This window comes from Mercurialis annua, linkage group LG3 (genome assembly GCF_937616625.2).
Source record: "Mercurialis annua linkage group LG3, ddMerAnnu1.2, whole genome shotgun sequence".
In the NCBI taxonomy this organism is placed as follows: Eukaryota; Viridiplantae; Streptophyta; class Magnoliopsida; order Malpighiales; family Euphorbiaceae; genus Mercurialis; species Mercurialis annua.
The window spans coordinates 75,771,684-75,787,953 of NC_065572.1; the positions used below are offsets into that span (position 1 = coordinate 75,771,684).

General features: G+C 34.0%; 1 protein-coding gene across 1 annotated transcript; it reads right to left on the reverse strand.

Moving 5' to 3' along the window:
- Positions 1-837: 837 nt before the first annotated feature.
- LOC126673023 (leucine-rich repeat receptor protein kinase EMS1) lies at positions 838-8,560 on the reverse strand. Its single transcript, XM_050366975.2, has 5 exons — positions 8,345-8,560; positions 7,652-8,191; positions 7,344-7,422; positions 3,586-5,106; positions 838-3,481 (listed from the first exon to the last, which is right to left on the reverse strand). The coding sequence occupies exons 1-5, from the start codon at positions 8,558-8,560 to the stop codon at positions 1,047-1,049; spliced, it is 4,791 nt and encodes a 1,596-aa protein (XP_050222932.1). The 3' UTR covers positions 838-1,046.
- Positions 8,561-16,270: the final 7,710 nt, after the last annotated feature.

Sequence of the window (16,270 nt, forward strand, 5' to 3'; positions counted from 1 at the left end):
TAGTGATCGCGGCGAGAGTTTGAGCTTAGGGCTGCTCGGCAAGAGGAACTCTTGCAGGATTACTTCAAGGCGAGGATTCAATCGGACGCATACTCGTGTGGACGAGCTTGAGGTCGCCGTACTTTCGGGACTACAAGAATCGTTGGAGAATCGACATAGGTATTCTTCTTACGATTCCTAGATGCGTGCTTTAATTAATAAATGATACGACGATCCATTTGTTGTTGATATGATCAACTTTAGGATCCGGATTGTTGGAATTTCGATTTTGAATTGAAATATACGATTCGGACCCGCGCCTCCCGCTGCGCCAACACATTTATTTAGGGAAAAGTAAAAAAAATAGAGAAATATACATTGTGTGTGTGTGTGTATTATTGTGCATACAATCTTCACTTTTAATTAATATGATATATAAATTTAATTTAAAAGTGAATTTATTTTTTATTTTTTAAAATATCAGTGACCGAAAAATAGCAAAAATTACTTGGTAGATTTTTTTTTTGTTCCATATTTGGGTTTGTCCTTTGAAGAGAAGTTAGGAGTATGGTTGTTTCTAAATGTTGGTTTAGCATAAAAAAGTGTGGAAGCTAATAAGGATGATTGGGCAATGAGAACATAAACGTGTATGATTAATGGATTCATAACTTGTAGTAGTTCTTGAATCAATTTCCTCAATGGTGAATTTTGTAATTGCTGGTCAGTACAGTAAAGATTATCAATAGCAGTGAAGCTCATATTTAGAATGTGGTATTTTTGATTGCAGTGTAAATCATACTCCTAATGCGGTGTCAGCCTTTGATAGAGTCCATATTAGGCTCAAAACGGAACCAAATATGTAGAAGCGGCAGATTTTATAGAGTTAGGTTTTCTCTTACTGCAAACAGGCCATGGCCCTATAGTTGAATACTTGCATCACAATTTATCTTTTACAATATGGATTACAACGGAACCCTAAAGTTAACAGTCGTCAAATTAGATTAGCCTACTGAGAAACTAACAGCTTCAGATTTTGACAGAGTTATTGCAGCAACCAGCAAACTCCACTAGAACTTATCACCTTTAATCCCTTTCAATAACTTGAGTACCTCCAGCATAGTGGGCCTGTCAGCAGGATTATCACACAGGCAATAAGATGCAATTTTCAGCACTTTAATCATCATCTTCTTTGATTCCGCATTGGCCACCGTAGGATCAAGAACATCAGCTGCCTGACCTTTCTTCATCTTTTGGAACACCCAACCAACTAGATTCCCTCCTTCTACCTCTTTGAAATCAGGCCCTGTAGGCTCTTTCCCAGTCACCAACTCCAGCAGTATAACACCAAAGCTGTAGACGTCTCCTCTCGTCGTGGACCTTCCGCTCTGTCCGTACTCCGGTGGAATGTAGCCAAATGTCCCAGCTATATCAGTACTCACATGCGTCTCACATGCACTGATCAGTCTGGCAAGCCCGAAGTCGGCCACTTTTGGTTCAAATTCTCCATTAAGCAAGATGTTGCTGGCCTTGACATCCCTGTGTATGATGTGAGGGATGAATCCGTGGTGAAGAAAAGCTAGCCCACGGGCAGAGCCAGTCGCAATCTTGTAGCGTTTTGTCCAATCCAGGACTTCAAGGGGGCCACTTCGGTTTCTTAGCCAGCTGTCTAAGCTTCCATTTACCATATACTCGTACACCAGCAGCTTTTCCTCACCAAAGGAGCAGTATCCGAGCAATGGAACCAAATTCTGATGCTTTACCTTGCCCAGGGTCTCCATTTCAGCAACAAATTCACGGTTACCCTGTGTTTTGGCTTCGCTTAGCTTTTTGACTGCAACTGTTTTTCCATCAGGCAAGGTGGCCTTGTATACTGTACCAAATCCTCCATCTCCAATGATGTTTGTCTTGCAGAAGTTATTAGTGGCCTCAAGAATATCAACTAAGGTTATTTTCAGAAGAGGACGCTCAAACATAGCTATGTTGATGCTTAAAGGTTCCTTTGATCTGCTGCTACTTAATAAGAAAAGGTGTTGATCCATAAAACTGCTCAACTTGCTTTCTTCAGTGTCCTCAGGATCACCCCGTCTGCTACCTCTCATGCTCCAGCTTCGTAGTGCAAAAGCTACAGTAAGAATGATAATCATGCATCCAACAGCTATCCCTGCATATCCCCAGGCATTTAGCAAAGTTAACCTGCCAAAGCTTCTGATTCTACACTCTGAACCTATAATTCTGCCGCACAAATTTTTGTTGCCAGCAACTGAAACTTTTGATAGGCTTAAGCAGATACCATTTCTGGGGACAGGACCTTCCAGACTGTTTTCTGATAAATTCAGATAAAACAGGTTATCCAAGGTGCATATTTTCTCTGGAATCTGCCCAGACAATCTATTCCCAGAAACATCAAAATATTGAAGTTGCATTAAATCCCCAAGCTCTGCAGGAATCTCTCCGGTAAGCTTATTTCCATGAAAATCCAAGTACGTCAAGTACGACAGATTGCACAAAGATCGGGGTAATCCCCCATCAAAGAGATTATTACTCAAATTCAAAGTTTCTATCTTCCATGCCATGGGATCAGACAAGAGCTCATCTATAGAACCAGAAAGCCTGTTCTGCTGAACATAAAGCCCGACAAGATTCAGCATATGCGACAGAGATGAAGGAAGCCGACCCACAAGCTCATTATTGCTTATATCTAAATGAGTAAGTTCTTTCAAGTTGCCAAAACTAAGAGGAATCGAGCCATACAACTTATTACCTGTCAAGTTCAGCTTCACTAAACTACCCAAGTTACCTAAACTTTCAGGGATGATACCTGAGAGCTGATTTTTTCCCAGATACAAACCTTGAAGCTTAGTAGAGTGCCCAACCTGTGGTGGAATATGACCACTTAAAACATTTCCGGATAAATCCAAGGTTGTAAGATTACTTAACCTAGAAAGTGATCCTGGAATTGCACCAGAAAGCATGTTATCATTAATTAGTAGATTAACTATTACCACAAGGTTCCCCAATTCCTCAGGTATTGAACCAGACAGCATATTATGAGATAAATCAAACACTCCATGGTGTTGAAGAAAGCTCGAGTCAGGTATATTAGCCTCTCGAAAATACGTAGAAGGCTTTGAAGGAATAGACCCGGACAAATTATTGTGAGAAAGAACCAAGCACTGCAACTCAACCAAATCTACGAGTTTGTCAGGAATTGACCCATTCAGCCTGTTATTTCCAAGGTCCAATGTAGTTAGTGAAATGCAATCTCCTAGCTCATCAGGAATATTACCTTCCAGAAGATTAGAATTCAAGTTAAGAACAGAAAGAGAAGTCAGATATCCAATTTCCTTAGGAATAGTCCCGATCAACATATTACTGCTAAGAACTAGCCTCTGCAATTCAACAGCATTCCCAATCTCCATAGTCAGAGAGCCCTTTAACAGATTATTTGAAGCAGAGAATTCCATCAAGGTGGTGGACTTCCATAGACTCAAAGGTATTGCACCTAATGAAAAATGTCACACAAACTCACTAATTGAGTAAATTCCCTGAAATGTATTTATGAAAATAAATTAAACAAAGGCGTAAAAATAAATTGAGGTGTTGCACCTGTGAAATTGTTGGAATCAAGGTCAAGAACCATCAAAGGAAGCTTTGCCAGGTAGTCAGGAATCGAACCAGTAATCTGATTATTAACCAAAACCAGCTGAGTCAAGTTAGCACACTTCAAAAATGCATCTTCAATTGTTCCAGAGAAGAAGTTTCCATCGAGATCAATCTCCATAAGCGACACAGCATTGCAGAGCTCTCCTGGAATTGTCCCGGTCAAAAGATTATTACTTAAACTGATATGCTTTAAGGATGAACAATTCCCAATTTCAGGTGGCAATCTCCCGGAAAACTCGTTACTCGAAAGAAAGAGCCACTCCATCTGATCCCATCCCCCAATCCAGGACGGCAACGACCCAGAAAGCTGATTCTTTTCGGCAGAAAATGTCAACATAGGCAGATGAGATAGCTCTTCAGGCAGAGACCCAGTAAGTGAATTGAAAGAGAGCATTAAAGTCCTCAAGCTTTTGCAATTTCCAAGTTCGCCAGGTATAGACCCGTTAAGCTCAGAATAAGCAAGATTCAATATACTCAAATTATGCAACTTTCCTAGAGATTTGGGAATTGAACACTTGAGTGGGTTATAAGATAGGTCAAGTTTATTTAAGGACTTTAAGTTGGAAATCTGGTCAGGTAAAGGCCCTATGAGCAAACACGACGGTGAAAAAAAGTTTTCAAGCTTCGAAAGAGAACCAATTTGAGGAGGTAATAGACCAGAAAACGAATTGATACCAATGTAGAGATCAGTGAGATTAGTGAGGTTACCAATCTCTGGAGGAATTGGACCAGAAAACGAGTTGTTTGAAATATCAAGAGAAACTAAAGACTTGAGATTATTGTAAAAGGGTTTAGGCAAAGAACCTGATAACATATTATTTCCCATATCCAGGAACCGCAGCCCAGTCATGTGACCGATTTGACTCGGAACTGTACCAACGAGTGCATTTGCAGAGAGATCAAGAGTATCAAGCTGTGTCAACTTCCCAAATTCAGGTGGAATATTTCCACTGAACGAATTATCACCGAGTCTGAGAATCTGAAGATGACTCAACTCGCCGATTTGACTCGGTATCTCGCCAGATAACTGGTTTTCACCGAGACAGAGCTGTTTTAAGCGTTTTAGAGCTGAAATTTGAGGTGAAATTTCACCAGAGAGTTGATTCTTGGACAAATCGAGGGCGGTGAGAGTGAAGATAGAGAAAAGAGAAGGGTGTAGAGGACCATTTAGAGATTGATCAGAGAGAAGTAGCGAGGTAACTCGGCCTTGCAGGCAACCAACACCGACCCAACTGCAATGAGGGGTCGACAAGTTCCATGAAGACAGAAGGGTTGGATTTTGAAGTGAGGCTTTGAAAGATAATAGGTTATCTCTATCTGGGTTCTTCCCATTTTGGTCTAAAATGGAGTTGGAGAGCGAAACGAAGAGTAGATTATGGACTAAGAAGCATAGAAACAGAAGCTTAAACTCCATGGCCAGTCTGAGAAACAACAGTTCTTGCAGAAATTTATGACAGAGACGCACTCAGAAGAAAAAACCCATTGAAGAAAAGAAAAAAAGAGAGGGATTGAGGGCTAAAGTAAAACAGAAGATGGAAGTGAAGGAGAAGGTTGAACGCCATGAAAGTATTTTGTTTTTCTTCTGAGAGAAGCGGTTTTTACAAGTGTCAGAGAGGACACGTAAGTCACGTGATTCAAATCTTTTTAAGTTCTTGTTTTTATTTTGCAAATCTGCCCCTTTTAACTTTCTAAGTACAACATTCTTTCTTTTGGAAATTATGTTAGGGCCCTCTAATAGAGCCAATTTTTCATGATCAAGTCCAGTGGATTCTATAAAATCCTGCTTTTGTCTTCATCTATTATTCTCTAAACTCTTCTTTTGTTCCCTATATTATTATTATATATTCAATTTAGTCCATAGCTTTTATTATTTTTTATGGATTTTCTTGTCACTGTAGGTGATTGTGGTTGCTTGCTAGAATAAAGAGACTCTTTACCTATTCTATGTCTTAGCTAGGCCAGTCTATCTATACGCCTTGTGTCTCCTAACCCTATAACTATAAAATTACAAATACATATGTTAATGGGCAATACCTTTTTTTTGGTTCTAAGTGTTACACAAGACTTAAGACTGGGAATAAGTGCAAATAATAAAAACTGGTGGATAAAAATGAAATATTTATACTACGGTACTGAATTTATCTCTGGTCACAAGGGCAGTAAACGTGAGTTGTGTGAGCGACTAGCAAACTGAAAAGCATCCTTGACCCTTTAATATATTGGGAAAGAAAAGTGGTTTTAATTAATTACCAAAACCAAGTGCAAACTACTAATCACTATCAATCTGTTGGAGGAAGATTGAATTATATGGCTGCCATATCAATCTTTTTCATTCTACTAAATGTTCATTTTCATTAGAAAATAAAATATTATTACGAATTCAAGTTTATTAATAAAGGTAGGAGCCTTGATTTATTATCTCCTTTGCACCAACAACAATTAGACCTCACTTAATTCGTAAATGTATATTTTTCGAGAAATATAGGTTGATGCTAAACCGCAAGTGGCGGTATTGTGCAAGTAATATAATCTGAAAGTACGGATATCGATCACAGAGACAATAGATTTAACGACTAATTTAGAGAATTCTTTTGACCGGTTAGCTACAAAAATGGTTTGAGAGTTTGTGACTAAATTAAATAATTAAAATTAACTAATCAACAATTAAATTAAAGTAATTAAAATCAATAAAATTAAAATGATTTAAAGATTAATATTTATAAATAATAAGAGTAAAAGGTTTAAGGGTTGATAATTTCAAATAAAAATATAAAATCATGAACAATAAATATTTTGGTGATTATCTAGAATCGAACTATTCTAAAATATCGAATCCCGCTCTCTCGAGCCTCAAAGACCGAAATGATCACAACTCAGTTGTATTGTCAAATTATAGTTCAGGCTAGTGTAAAGCACATATAGCTCTCTCTCGATTTCGAGTTACTATAGATAAAAATAAACAAACAACCAATTAATAGGCAAATTACTCACTCTCGTGTTATAATGAACCTAATCAAATAATTAAATGCTACTAATTAAGAAAACCCTTAAGAACACGTATTCATTAACTCACTCTCGTGTTATTAATTCATACGTTGTTGATTAACTAATCTATTTAACTAAACTCTCTCGAGTCAATAATTAAATATTCATAGGACAATGAATAAATTGATCAAAAACATTCAAGCACGAAGAATATTAATCAACGCCAAATTTTAACACCTATTAATTAATCGATAATTAACTCACTCTCGTGTTATTAAAAATCAATTAACCAACTAAATTCTGATTATGAAGCAAACTCAAGATTACTTAAATTTTAACCCACTCTCGTGACATTGTCCTTTAAGTTTCCGATTACTTAGGTTTACAATTTCTCAATTAGTTAACTAATAATGCACCATGAATCAATTTCTCAATTTAATCCAAGCATTAAGTTCAATAACCGAAACACTATAAATCACCAAAATATTCAAAATCAATCAATTATATAAATAAACGTTCATATCAACCCTCGAACGAAAGGTTTAGTTACTCATTGTCATATGAATTATAACTATGGATAAGTTACACCTTGAGTACATGAGAAATAAAAAATAGAAATAATCTATACTAAAAGAGTATTTTTGGTGTCTAAGTCTAAGTCTACTCTAAGTGGTATATATTTTCTCTACTCAAATGGAGTCTATTTATGAAGTCACTTGGAGTGGAGTTCAAGCCAAAGATGTCATCCTTCCATATAAAATTTGAGTGAAGATCAAGTTCAGAATATCTTCTTTCCTTTGAAAGTGAAGTAATGATCAAGTCATTCCATAATCATCTTGAGTGGAGCAATCTTTAACTTGTCTTGTTTCCAAAAGAGCATATTTTCTTCCCTTAATGAGCTTATAACTTATTGTCAAAGCTCATTTCTTTGTGTACAAGTCAAGAAGGATCACTTCTCTTGAGTGTGAATGCAATTCTCGCTCCTTATGGAAAGTCCGATGTGATAACTTCAGAATTTTATTGCCTTTTTCTCATGCGAACATGATTTCGCAATTTCTCGTGCCCCAAAATTTCTATGATTAGCATTTGGCACCAGCTCATTGCACGTATGCGGCCCGATATATTTTGTGCATGTCCACGTATGATTTGCTTGAAGCAGAGTTACACGCAGCCACCATTTGCAAATAGGATGATACCTACATACCAGCACAATAGTATAGTTGGTTGTCCTGCGAATTTTGTGCTCCCTTCCGTTCTCAACAGAATAAGCAGTAGCACATGCCTGAACAGAATCACGATTTGGGAAGATCATCCCAATTTGAAACTCCATCCCAGGATTCCACATAAGCTTCTCATCAGAATCCGGTGCCACATCAAAATCATCCAAATTGACATGGTTAAAACCTTCTGGGAGTTGCGATTGATACAATGTGTTTTCTCCAGAATCATGATCATTGCAATCCTCTTGCTCTTCTGCCTCTTCCTCGCAGCCATAAAAATTCTCTTCATCATCTTCATCTTCATCACTCCCTTTCTCCGACCCACTTGATTCACTCAAATTCAACTGATGCACAGAGAGATCGTTACAAACGACAGTACGGTATTCCACGTAAAATTCTAAAGTATCAATCCCTCAGTACCGCATCGTCTCTCTTAAAATTCCAAAAATATGCTCGTTGTTTTCCACTGAGTACAACGAGTAAGAGATTATACGAACACTTTCAATTTTTGGAAGTCGTAAGTAAATTTTTGTAATCTCCACTTCCGAGTCCGTAGCAACTGCCCTTATACACATATTCCTCAACACTTCAAAATTCATCCTATCAATAATTGGCATATCCACCCGACAGCCGCCCTGGTATTCTACTCCAGCCGGAGAGCTTACCATGCGGCCATCGCACCATATCATAAACGATAGGTTCATAGTCGCCATTGCTACAAACTTTGTCAAAATAAATATACATTACACTTATTTTAGTTTATAGCATTTTTTTTAAATTCATTAAATAAATTCTAATCTTTTTAGCAATATTTTTTTTTCCATTTTTCATAGTGTAAACTATTTTTTGTCATTTTTCATAGTCTTTACAGTTATTTTTAAAAAAAATCAACATACTTAATATTTCACTAAATTACAATTTCTCAATAAATTACAATAACACCTATTATTTTTGCTAACAATGACTAATTGAAAAATACGACATATTAATAATTTATACTAACACCTCGTATTTTTTAAACGTACAAATACTTAATAAATAATTAAAAACCTAACATTTAAGTTATATTAATCTATTTTTTTTCTAATTTAATATAACAATAAAAAATGAAAAGTAAATTTACCTCTTGTAGTCCAATAGTGCTAAAATAATAAAACTCTTCAAAAATAAATTTATAATCGAACCGCCATAAAAATAAAATCCGCTCTAAAACCGCCGCTTGAGACATTTTGTTTTGAGAGATTTGTTGTGTGAGGAAAATGAGGGATGTGAGAAGCAAAATGGTACAATGGCAGGGAATCTGTTAAATGACATCCGCGATATTAAATCATTTTTTTCACTCCATAATTTTTCACTCTAACCACCACTAAGAGCAAATCCATCTTCTCCGAGCATGGAGAAGACAAATTTGCAACAGGTCTGTCCTCTCCATGCTTGGAGAAGTCGGATTTGTTCGTCTTATCCATGCTTGGAGAAGACGAACATATTCGTTTTCCCAGAGCATGGTGAAAACAGATATGTCTTCTCCGAGCATGGAGAAGGCATATCTGTTGCAGATCGGTCTTTCCATACTTGGAGAAGACGGATCTGCTCTTCGTGGTCGGAATAAAAGATTATGGATTGGTGGTCGAAATGGTCGAAATAATAAAAGTTCGAGATAAAATGAGAATTTAATTAAAAAAATAAATTAATATTAAAAAATTCATCAAATGAATTTATTTGATTTAATTTTATTTTTAATTAAATTAACTATGATATTAAATTAGTTTTAATAAGTTAGTTTAATTTTATAATAATATATGTAAATTTTAAATTAATATAATTAGTTGATTTGATTTTAAAAAATGTATTTGATTTTGGTTAGATTATTTTATGGTTGGTCAATTATATGGTTTGGTTGGATTAGGAGCGTTGTCACGTCAATAATTTGCTTAGTTAGCAGTGACGTGACTGACATGTTGTTAAAAAATAGATACAAAAGGTACCGAATATGCTAAAACGGGTCAAATTGGCTGAGTTTAAAGGTTTGAATATAACTGACAAACCCTTAAACGTTTGATATTTTTTGGTGATTAAGTCTTTATTTTTTTTATAATAATGCTGACTAAAAAAGCTGGGAAATACATATATTTAAATTTGTTCTAAAAGGTATACAAAAATCAAATTAAGAAAATAAAAGTCGAAAAATTTAAATAACAAATTTCGAAAAGTTGAGAAGCAAATGGTACAATTTTTTCTTCATAAAATAAAGTTGAGAAGCAAATGGTACAATGGCAGATAATCTGTTAAATGCCATCCGCGATATTAAATCGCGGATGGCATTTAAGTAAGGTTAATCCTTACTTAATATGATCCGCGATTCAATATCGCGGATTGCCACCTAATCCGCGATATTAAATCGCGGATTGCCACCTAATCCGCGATATTAAATCGCGGATTAGGTGGTCCCAGGCACAGATTCGGGATTAATTCTCAAACAGGCACGAAATTGTAATTTTAAAAAGCCCGTAGGCACAAATCCGTCAAAAACCCGACTTGGGTTTGACTCTGATTTCCTGAATTATTCTGATTTTGACTATTTGATCCAGTTTCAATAATAAATACTCCAAAAATGATAAGAATTAATATTTATTCCTAAAATCTACAAAACACAAAAATCTAATTATATAAGCTCTTATTTTACGCACAAGTACTACAAACTAGGAAATAAATGCTATAAAACTACGTAAAATAATAGCTTATCAGTATACTTTCCGAAAAATTAATTGCTGAGGAAGTTAGTAAAAAGAAAATTGATAATTGTTTTGTTTGATTTACTTACTAATTTTTCGGGAAGTTGTTTTTTGATTTTAATTAATTAAAATATAAAGACGATATCATTCTTAATAACTAACTAGACTAATTAAATGTAGGGACATAATTGTATTTTCTATCAAGTTAACTAGGGAAGTTCTATTTACCTAAATTTGGTTAGGGAAGTCACTTCCCTAATTAAAGGAAAGTCAAAGTGCTAATCCGGAAAATAACACGTATAAGTTGAACCAGGTAAGAAAATTTTGCTACTTTCCGGGAAGTTAAACTTCCCTTACTCACTTACCCCCAATTAAGTGAGGCCTTACTCTTTTGACTAGTTTCAAAAAATAGAATTTTACGATAAAAATTATATCTTTTTGAAAATTTTACGATAACACTTACTCTTTTAACTAGTTTCAAAAATTATACTAGTATCTTTTTGGAACCAATTAAGAGAGTAGATATTGTAGATGCAAAAGAGGCAAACCAAAACTTGTACCACAAAAATATAATTTTGCAATAAAAATAAAAAATTATCAATAAAAATGTATATTTTCCATTGGATCCATGTCCACTAGTTACGATTATTTTTTTGGTTTGTTTATTGTTTTAATTGTTTTAATATATTTTTAATCGTCTTATCTTGTACTTTTTACAAGGGCTTTACTGTATACCGTTACTTTTTATTAGGTACACCCCTTTTAATTACCTTCTTGCCCTTTTAATGAAAACATAATTTTTGTTTCTCTCAACCTCATTTCAATTCTAAAATTGCAATGGCCGATTTCGATTACGATTGCAACCTAGCTATAATGAAGAACAAGTATTAAAATTCCGAAACTTTTTCCAAAATATTTTTTTTATATATTTTTTTCTCGGGGACGTTCCATAGGGAAGATGTTTCCAGGAAACGTCTTCCTTTCCGGGAAGACGCAATTTCGGGGACGTCTCCCCCTCTCCCTTCTGGGGAGATTTTTCCTGGGAACTTCTCCCCAGAAAGGGGGAGACATTGCGTCTCCCCTTAAACCGGGGACGTCCCCGAGAAAAGAATTCAAAAAAAAATTAAAAAAATTAAACAAAAACTTATCAGGGAAATTCCGTCTCTTTCTCGATTAGATTCCGACATTTTCACTCGAAATTTTTGTTATTCGTTCTTCGTGCTTGAATGTGAGTTGAGAGAATTTAAATATAAATTTTAGAATTAAAAACAGTTAAAAGGGTATTTTGGTAAAAAAAAAAGGCGGTACCTAGTAAAAGGAGCGATATTTAGTAATCTATTTTTACAATCAACAAACTAATTTATATCTTTTGAAAAGGGGTAGATAAGCCCTTAATGTTTGGACTCGGAAGCAAATGTGCATTTGATGTTTGGGCTCAAGAGAAAATATGCCCTTAATGTTTGGAGTCAAGAGCAAATATGCCTTTAATGTTTGAAGTTAGGAGCAAATATACCCTTTAATGTCTAAAAAGGGACAAATAAACCCTTAATGTCTTTAAAAAGAGGAAAATAAGTCCTTCTCCTAGATGGTATGTTAACTGTGTGTGCACGATGTGTAAAGTTTGCTGACATGACAAACGTGAATCCTATGTCACTTTAAAATTTATGAATTATATTTTTCAGTTCACTTTATAATGAAAAATAAATTATAAGCTTTTAAAATCCCAAATTCAAATCAATTAAGCACTCTAATTTAAAAGATTTTGATTTTACTTTTATGCTGTAAATTAGGATTCTAAATTAATTTGAATTTGGAATTTTATAGTATTTAATTTTGAAATTGTTTTTTCATTATTAAAAGAGTTGAAAAAATGCAATTCGTGGATTAAAAATGTCATGCAGGATTCATATATGTCAACAAAATTAACACACCGTGCACACTGTTAATATGCCGTTTAGGAGAAGAGCTTATTTGCCCATTCTTGAACACGTCAGAGGCTTATTTTGCCCTTTTTAAACTTTTAGGTGCATATTTGCTCTTGACCTCAAACATTAGGCGCATATTTGTCCTTTTTTCTATATCTTTTGATTTCATGGGTGTTCTTTATGGAAAAATAACTAAAAATGGAAACACATTAATATAAGCATGCAAGATGAAATACTCAACATCGCATAGAAGTCGAAGAGCAAATAAGAAATAGGAAGATGATGAATTAAAGAGGGTGAAGATGAAAGAGAGTGGGATTTGAGGGCATTAAAAGCAAAGTCACAATCTATTGCTATGTGGATGCTACAATGTTCACATCAAACTGTTTTTTTGTGTTATAACAAGTTAAGCAAAATTCAGCTTTGTTAATTAAAGCGAAAGAGATATTTGATAGACATTGAGTGAGAGCAACAAATGAGAGTATGGCCAAAAGGACCCTGCTCAATGACCTGTCTCTTCACAGCAAGCAAATCCTGAATTGGAATTTTGTTATTCTCTTCTAATCTTTATGTTCAACTGCCATCTTTATCTTTCCCATCTGCCTTTAATTTTCCACCAATATTATAATGCTGTAAGCGTTGCAATACTGTTTAATTGTACATAATCAACTTAGGCAATGGTGTTGTTCATGCAAAACAGCTCTGTTTCAGTGCAAACACAGAACTGAAATCCTGATTTGGTGGCCATGAGTATAGCTTAATCATTATATTAGTTATAAGTAGAGTGTTTATGAATTGATGTGCATACAAAAGTAGATAGAGTAGCATATGATATGTAAATAAAAAGGTGGGTTCACATTATGACGATGTCGGATTAAAGCAGGCTACCTGCTATGCGCAGACCAACTTTTCCTAATTATCTAAAATTTGTCCTACTCGAATCAATTCTAAACATGTACCCAAATAGTTACCTATCATTACATTTCTTTCTTATTTCAACAAAAGCTCGAACATCAAAGATTCTCTTTACAAATATTTTAGATTTTTTTTATCCTCCTCAAAATCTTGTACTCATGTTCCTGTGTTATTAACTTATACCATATGGCACACAAATGAGTCTAGCATAGCTTGGCTAATCCATGATATAAGGCACTAAAATTTTAGTTTTTGCCTTCCACTCCTCAAAAAGAGTAGCATGTGTGCTTTATTAGTCATTACTTATATTTTTAATTTTCCCTATCAACCTTACTGTTTTATTTGCCTTAGACTGATAGGATCATCACCTAAGTAAGACCAATCCAAGTACTATAGTCTCTTTCATTAAAAGAAAGTGCATTTTATGACATCAAAGTGGTTATTATTATTAAAAAAATTATTTAGATTAAATTTTTACTTAACGTCTTTCTTTTTTAAAAAATAGATAAATGAATTGTGTAAAACAATTATATGAAAAAAGATAATTTCTTACTTGTAAATATATTTCCTGATTTGAAAAGAAAGAAATGGAGGCATGCAAGGAAACAAGATCCTATAAAACCAACTACTGAGAGAGTTGGATGGGCCCTCATAATGAGTCCATCAAATCAATTGCGAGAAATATGCAATGGGATTTCTTATTAATCAGACGACTGAAGCTTTCTTAACAGAGCAAATAAAGTTTTTAACTTCAGGGGTGCTTTTGGGATTGGAGGAAACTATACACCAGTCCCCAAAATTTTTGAAACTTATATTTTCACGTTCTAAATTTTAAAGAGTAAATAAGGAGTATCTTTTTGTTGAATAATTATACAACGCAACAGTTGTGTCACGTGATTCGTGCAACAAACCAATGAGGCGTTTTCCATATGTAAATATTTAATGATAAAAAACAAACAATAATTAAAGATTTTTTATCGTAAATGTTACTCCCTCCATTCCTAAAAGGTTGACGTTTTAGACTCTTGCACACAAATTAAGAAATGCATTCATACATGACAAGTTTCCTAAATTGCCCTTAATAAATGTATATAAAGAAGAGTATATTTTCTGTCGTGTACTACACAGTGTTGAACTTTGGTGGGACCCTTTTTCTAATTATATTTTCTCAGATACTTTACCACCGTCAGATCATCATCATTTAGAGTAAAATAAAAACAATTGCTGAAAGTGGCCATGGAAAAGATAAGAAGAAAAATTAGAAGACCCATTTCTTTGTCTTCCTCTTTGAACTTTTAAATTCCCGACTAATTTTTCTACTGTAATTTTTCTTAGTCTTATCATTCCTTCTAATTACTCTCACTGGTCCTCGTCTTCTGCCTTGGATGGCCACTGTCTTGCTTTTGGTGAGTTTTTGCAATCGGGACTTAATGAACTCATCTTTAATGGTTGGCATCGGTTTTAATGGTTTTTGTAGGTGTTGACACAGTGATCTTAACATGGTTTTTGTAGGTGTTGGCATCAGTGATTTTAAGAGTTAGTCATCTCATGTTATTTACTCTTAGTAATTAAAAGAGTTGTTCTTTAAAAACGGTAAGACTTCTAGAAATAAAGAAACAAAGGTTATTTTCGGTAAAAAGGACTCTAAATATGGAAAACGTCATACAACTAGGAATATTCTGAAGAGTCTAAAACGTCATCTTTTCTGGAATGGAGGGAGTATTAGCTTGTTGTAAAAATGATGTGACACATCTGTTGCGTGTGATAAACATTTTTTTTATTACTTGTAGATTATAAAACCAACCAGCACATTTATTAAAAAATTATTATCATATTGACAATAAAATATAAATTTACTTAGATTGTTGAAAAGTGATTTAAAAAATATTTAAATTGTTGGAAAATGATTTTTTTTCAAATATACACTTAAATTCTTTTAATTCTAATTAAAAAATAAACAAAATCTATGCACAAATAATAAATTTATAATTTTTTGGACACCAATTGTAGTTTTAAAATTTGGGTTGGAGAGCCCAGAGATGCGTTCACGCCTTACTAATACCACACTCTTTAGAAAAAAAATTAAGTGTCAGCCGAAAAGATTGATGACATGATATAACTCTCTATGACGTCTAAAAGACTAAAGCAAGTTAATTAAAGGGTTAATCTCCTAAAAAAAACTCCCACCTTATCTTTTTTTTTATTCCCTGATTGTAAAAACATTATTTATATTCAATTTTGAGTTTTTAAATTTCATCCCTATCATAAACATTAAATTGTACTTTTTTTATTTGGAAAAAGTTTAAAATAATTTTTCATTTTTAATCTATATATTAATTAGATATTGATATTATTAATAGTAAAAATACCATCTTTTTAGAAAAATTAAAAATAATAATAATTTTTGTTTAAATTTTTTTAAAAAAATCTTTCCGTGGAGAATGAGCAGCTCGCTCCTTCTTCAAATTGGAAAAGGAGCGGTCACTGCTCCTTCTCCGACGCCGCTTAGGAGCGGCCGTCGCTCCTCGTTGATTCCGGATTTTTTTTTAATTTTTTATTGTTTTATAAAATTAATTAATTTTAGGATGTATTTGAATATTTTTGAGTTGAAGGACTTGTTTGTATTTCTTAAAATAGAAAAAGTATAATATAAACTCTTTTCCGAATGAAAAGAATACAATTTAATGCTTTTTGGTAGGGATGAAACTTAAAATATAAAATTGGATACAAATAGTATTTTATAAGATCAGGGTATAAACGAAGAAAAAGTGCAAGGTGAGGGTTTTTAAGGAATTAAGCCTCAACTATATATATAGGGAAATGGATTGTTACTCATTAATTTGACTATTGA

Coding starts and splice junctions, on each gene's coding strand:
- LOC126673023 (XM_050366975.2), bottom strand. CDS start 8,560: ATGGCGACTATGAACCTATCGTTTATGATATGGTGCGATGGCCGCATG. Junction 7,423..7,651: donor CATGTTCGCATGAGAAAAAG/GCAATAAAATTC, acceptor TCACTTTCAAAG/GAAAGAAGATATTCTGAACT. Junction 5,107..7,343: donor TGGCTTGAACTCCACTCCAA/GTGACTTCATAA, acceptor TTTTCTTCTGAG/TGCGTCTCTGTCATAAATTT.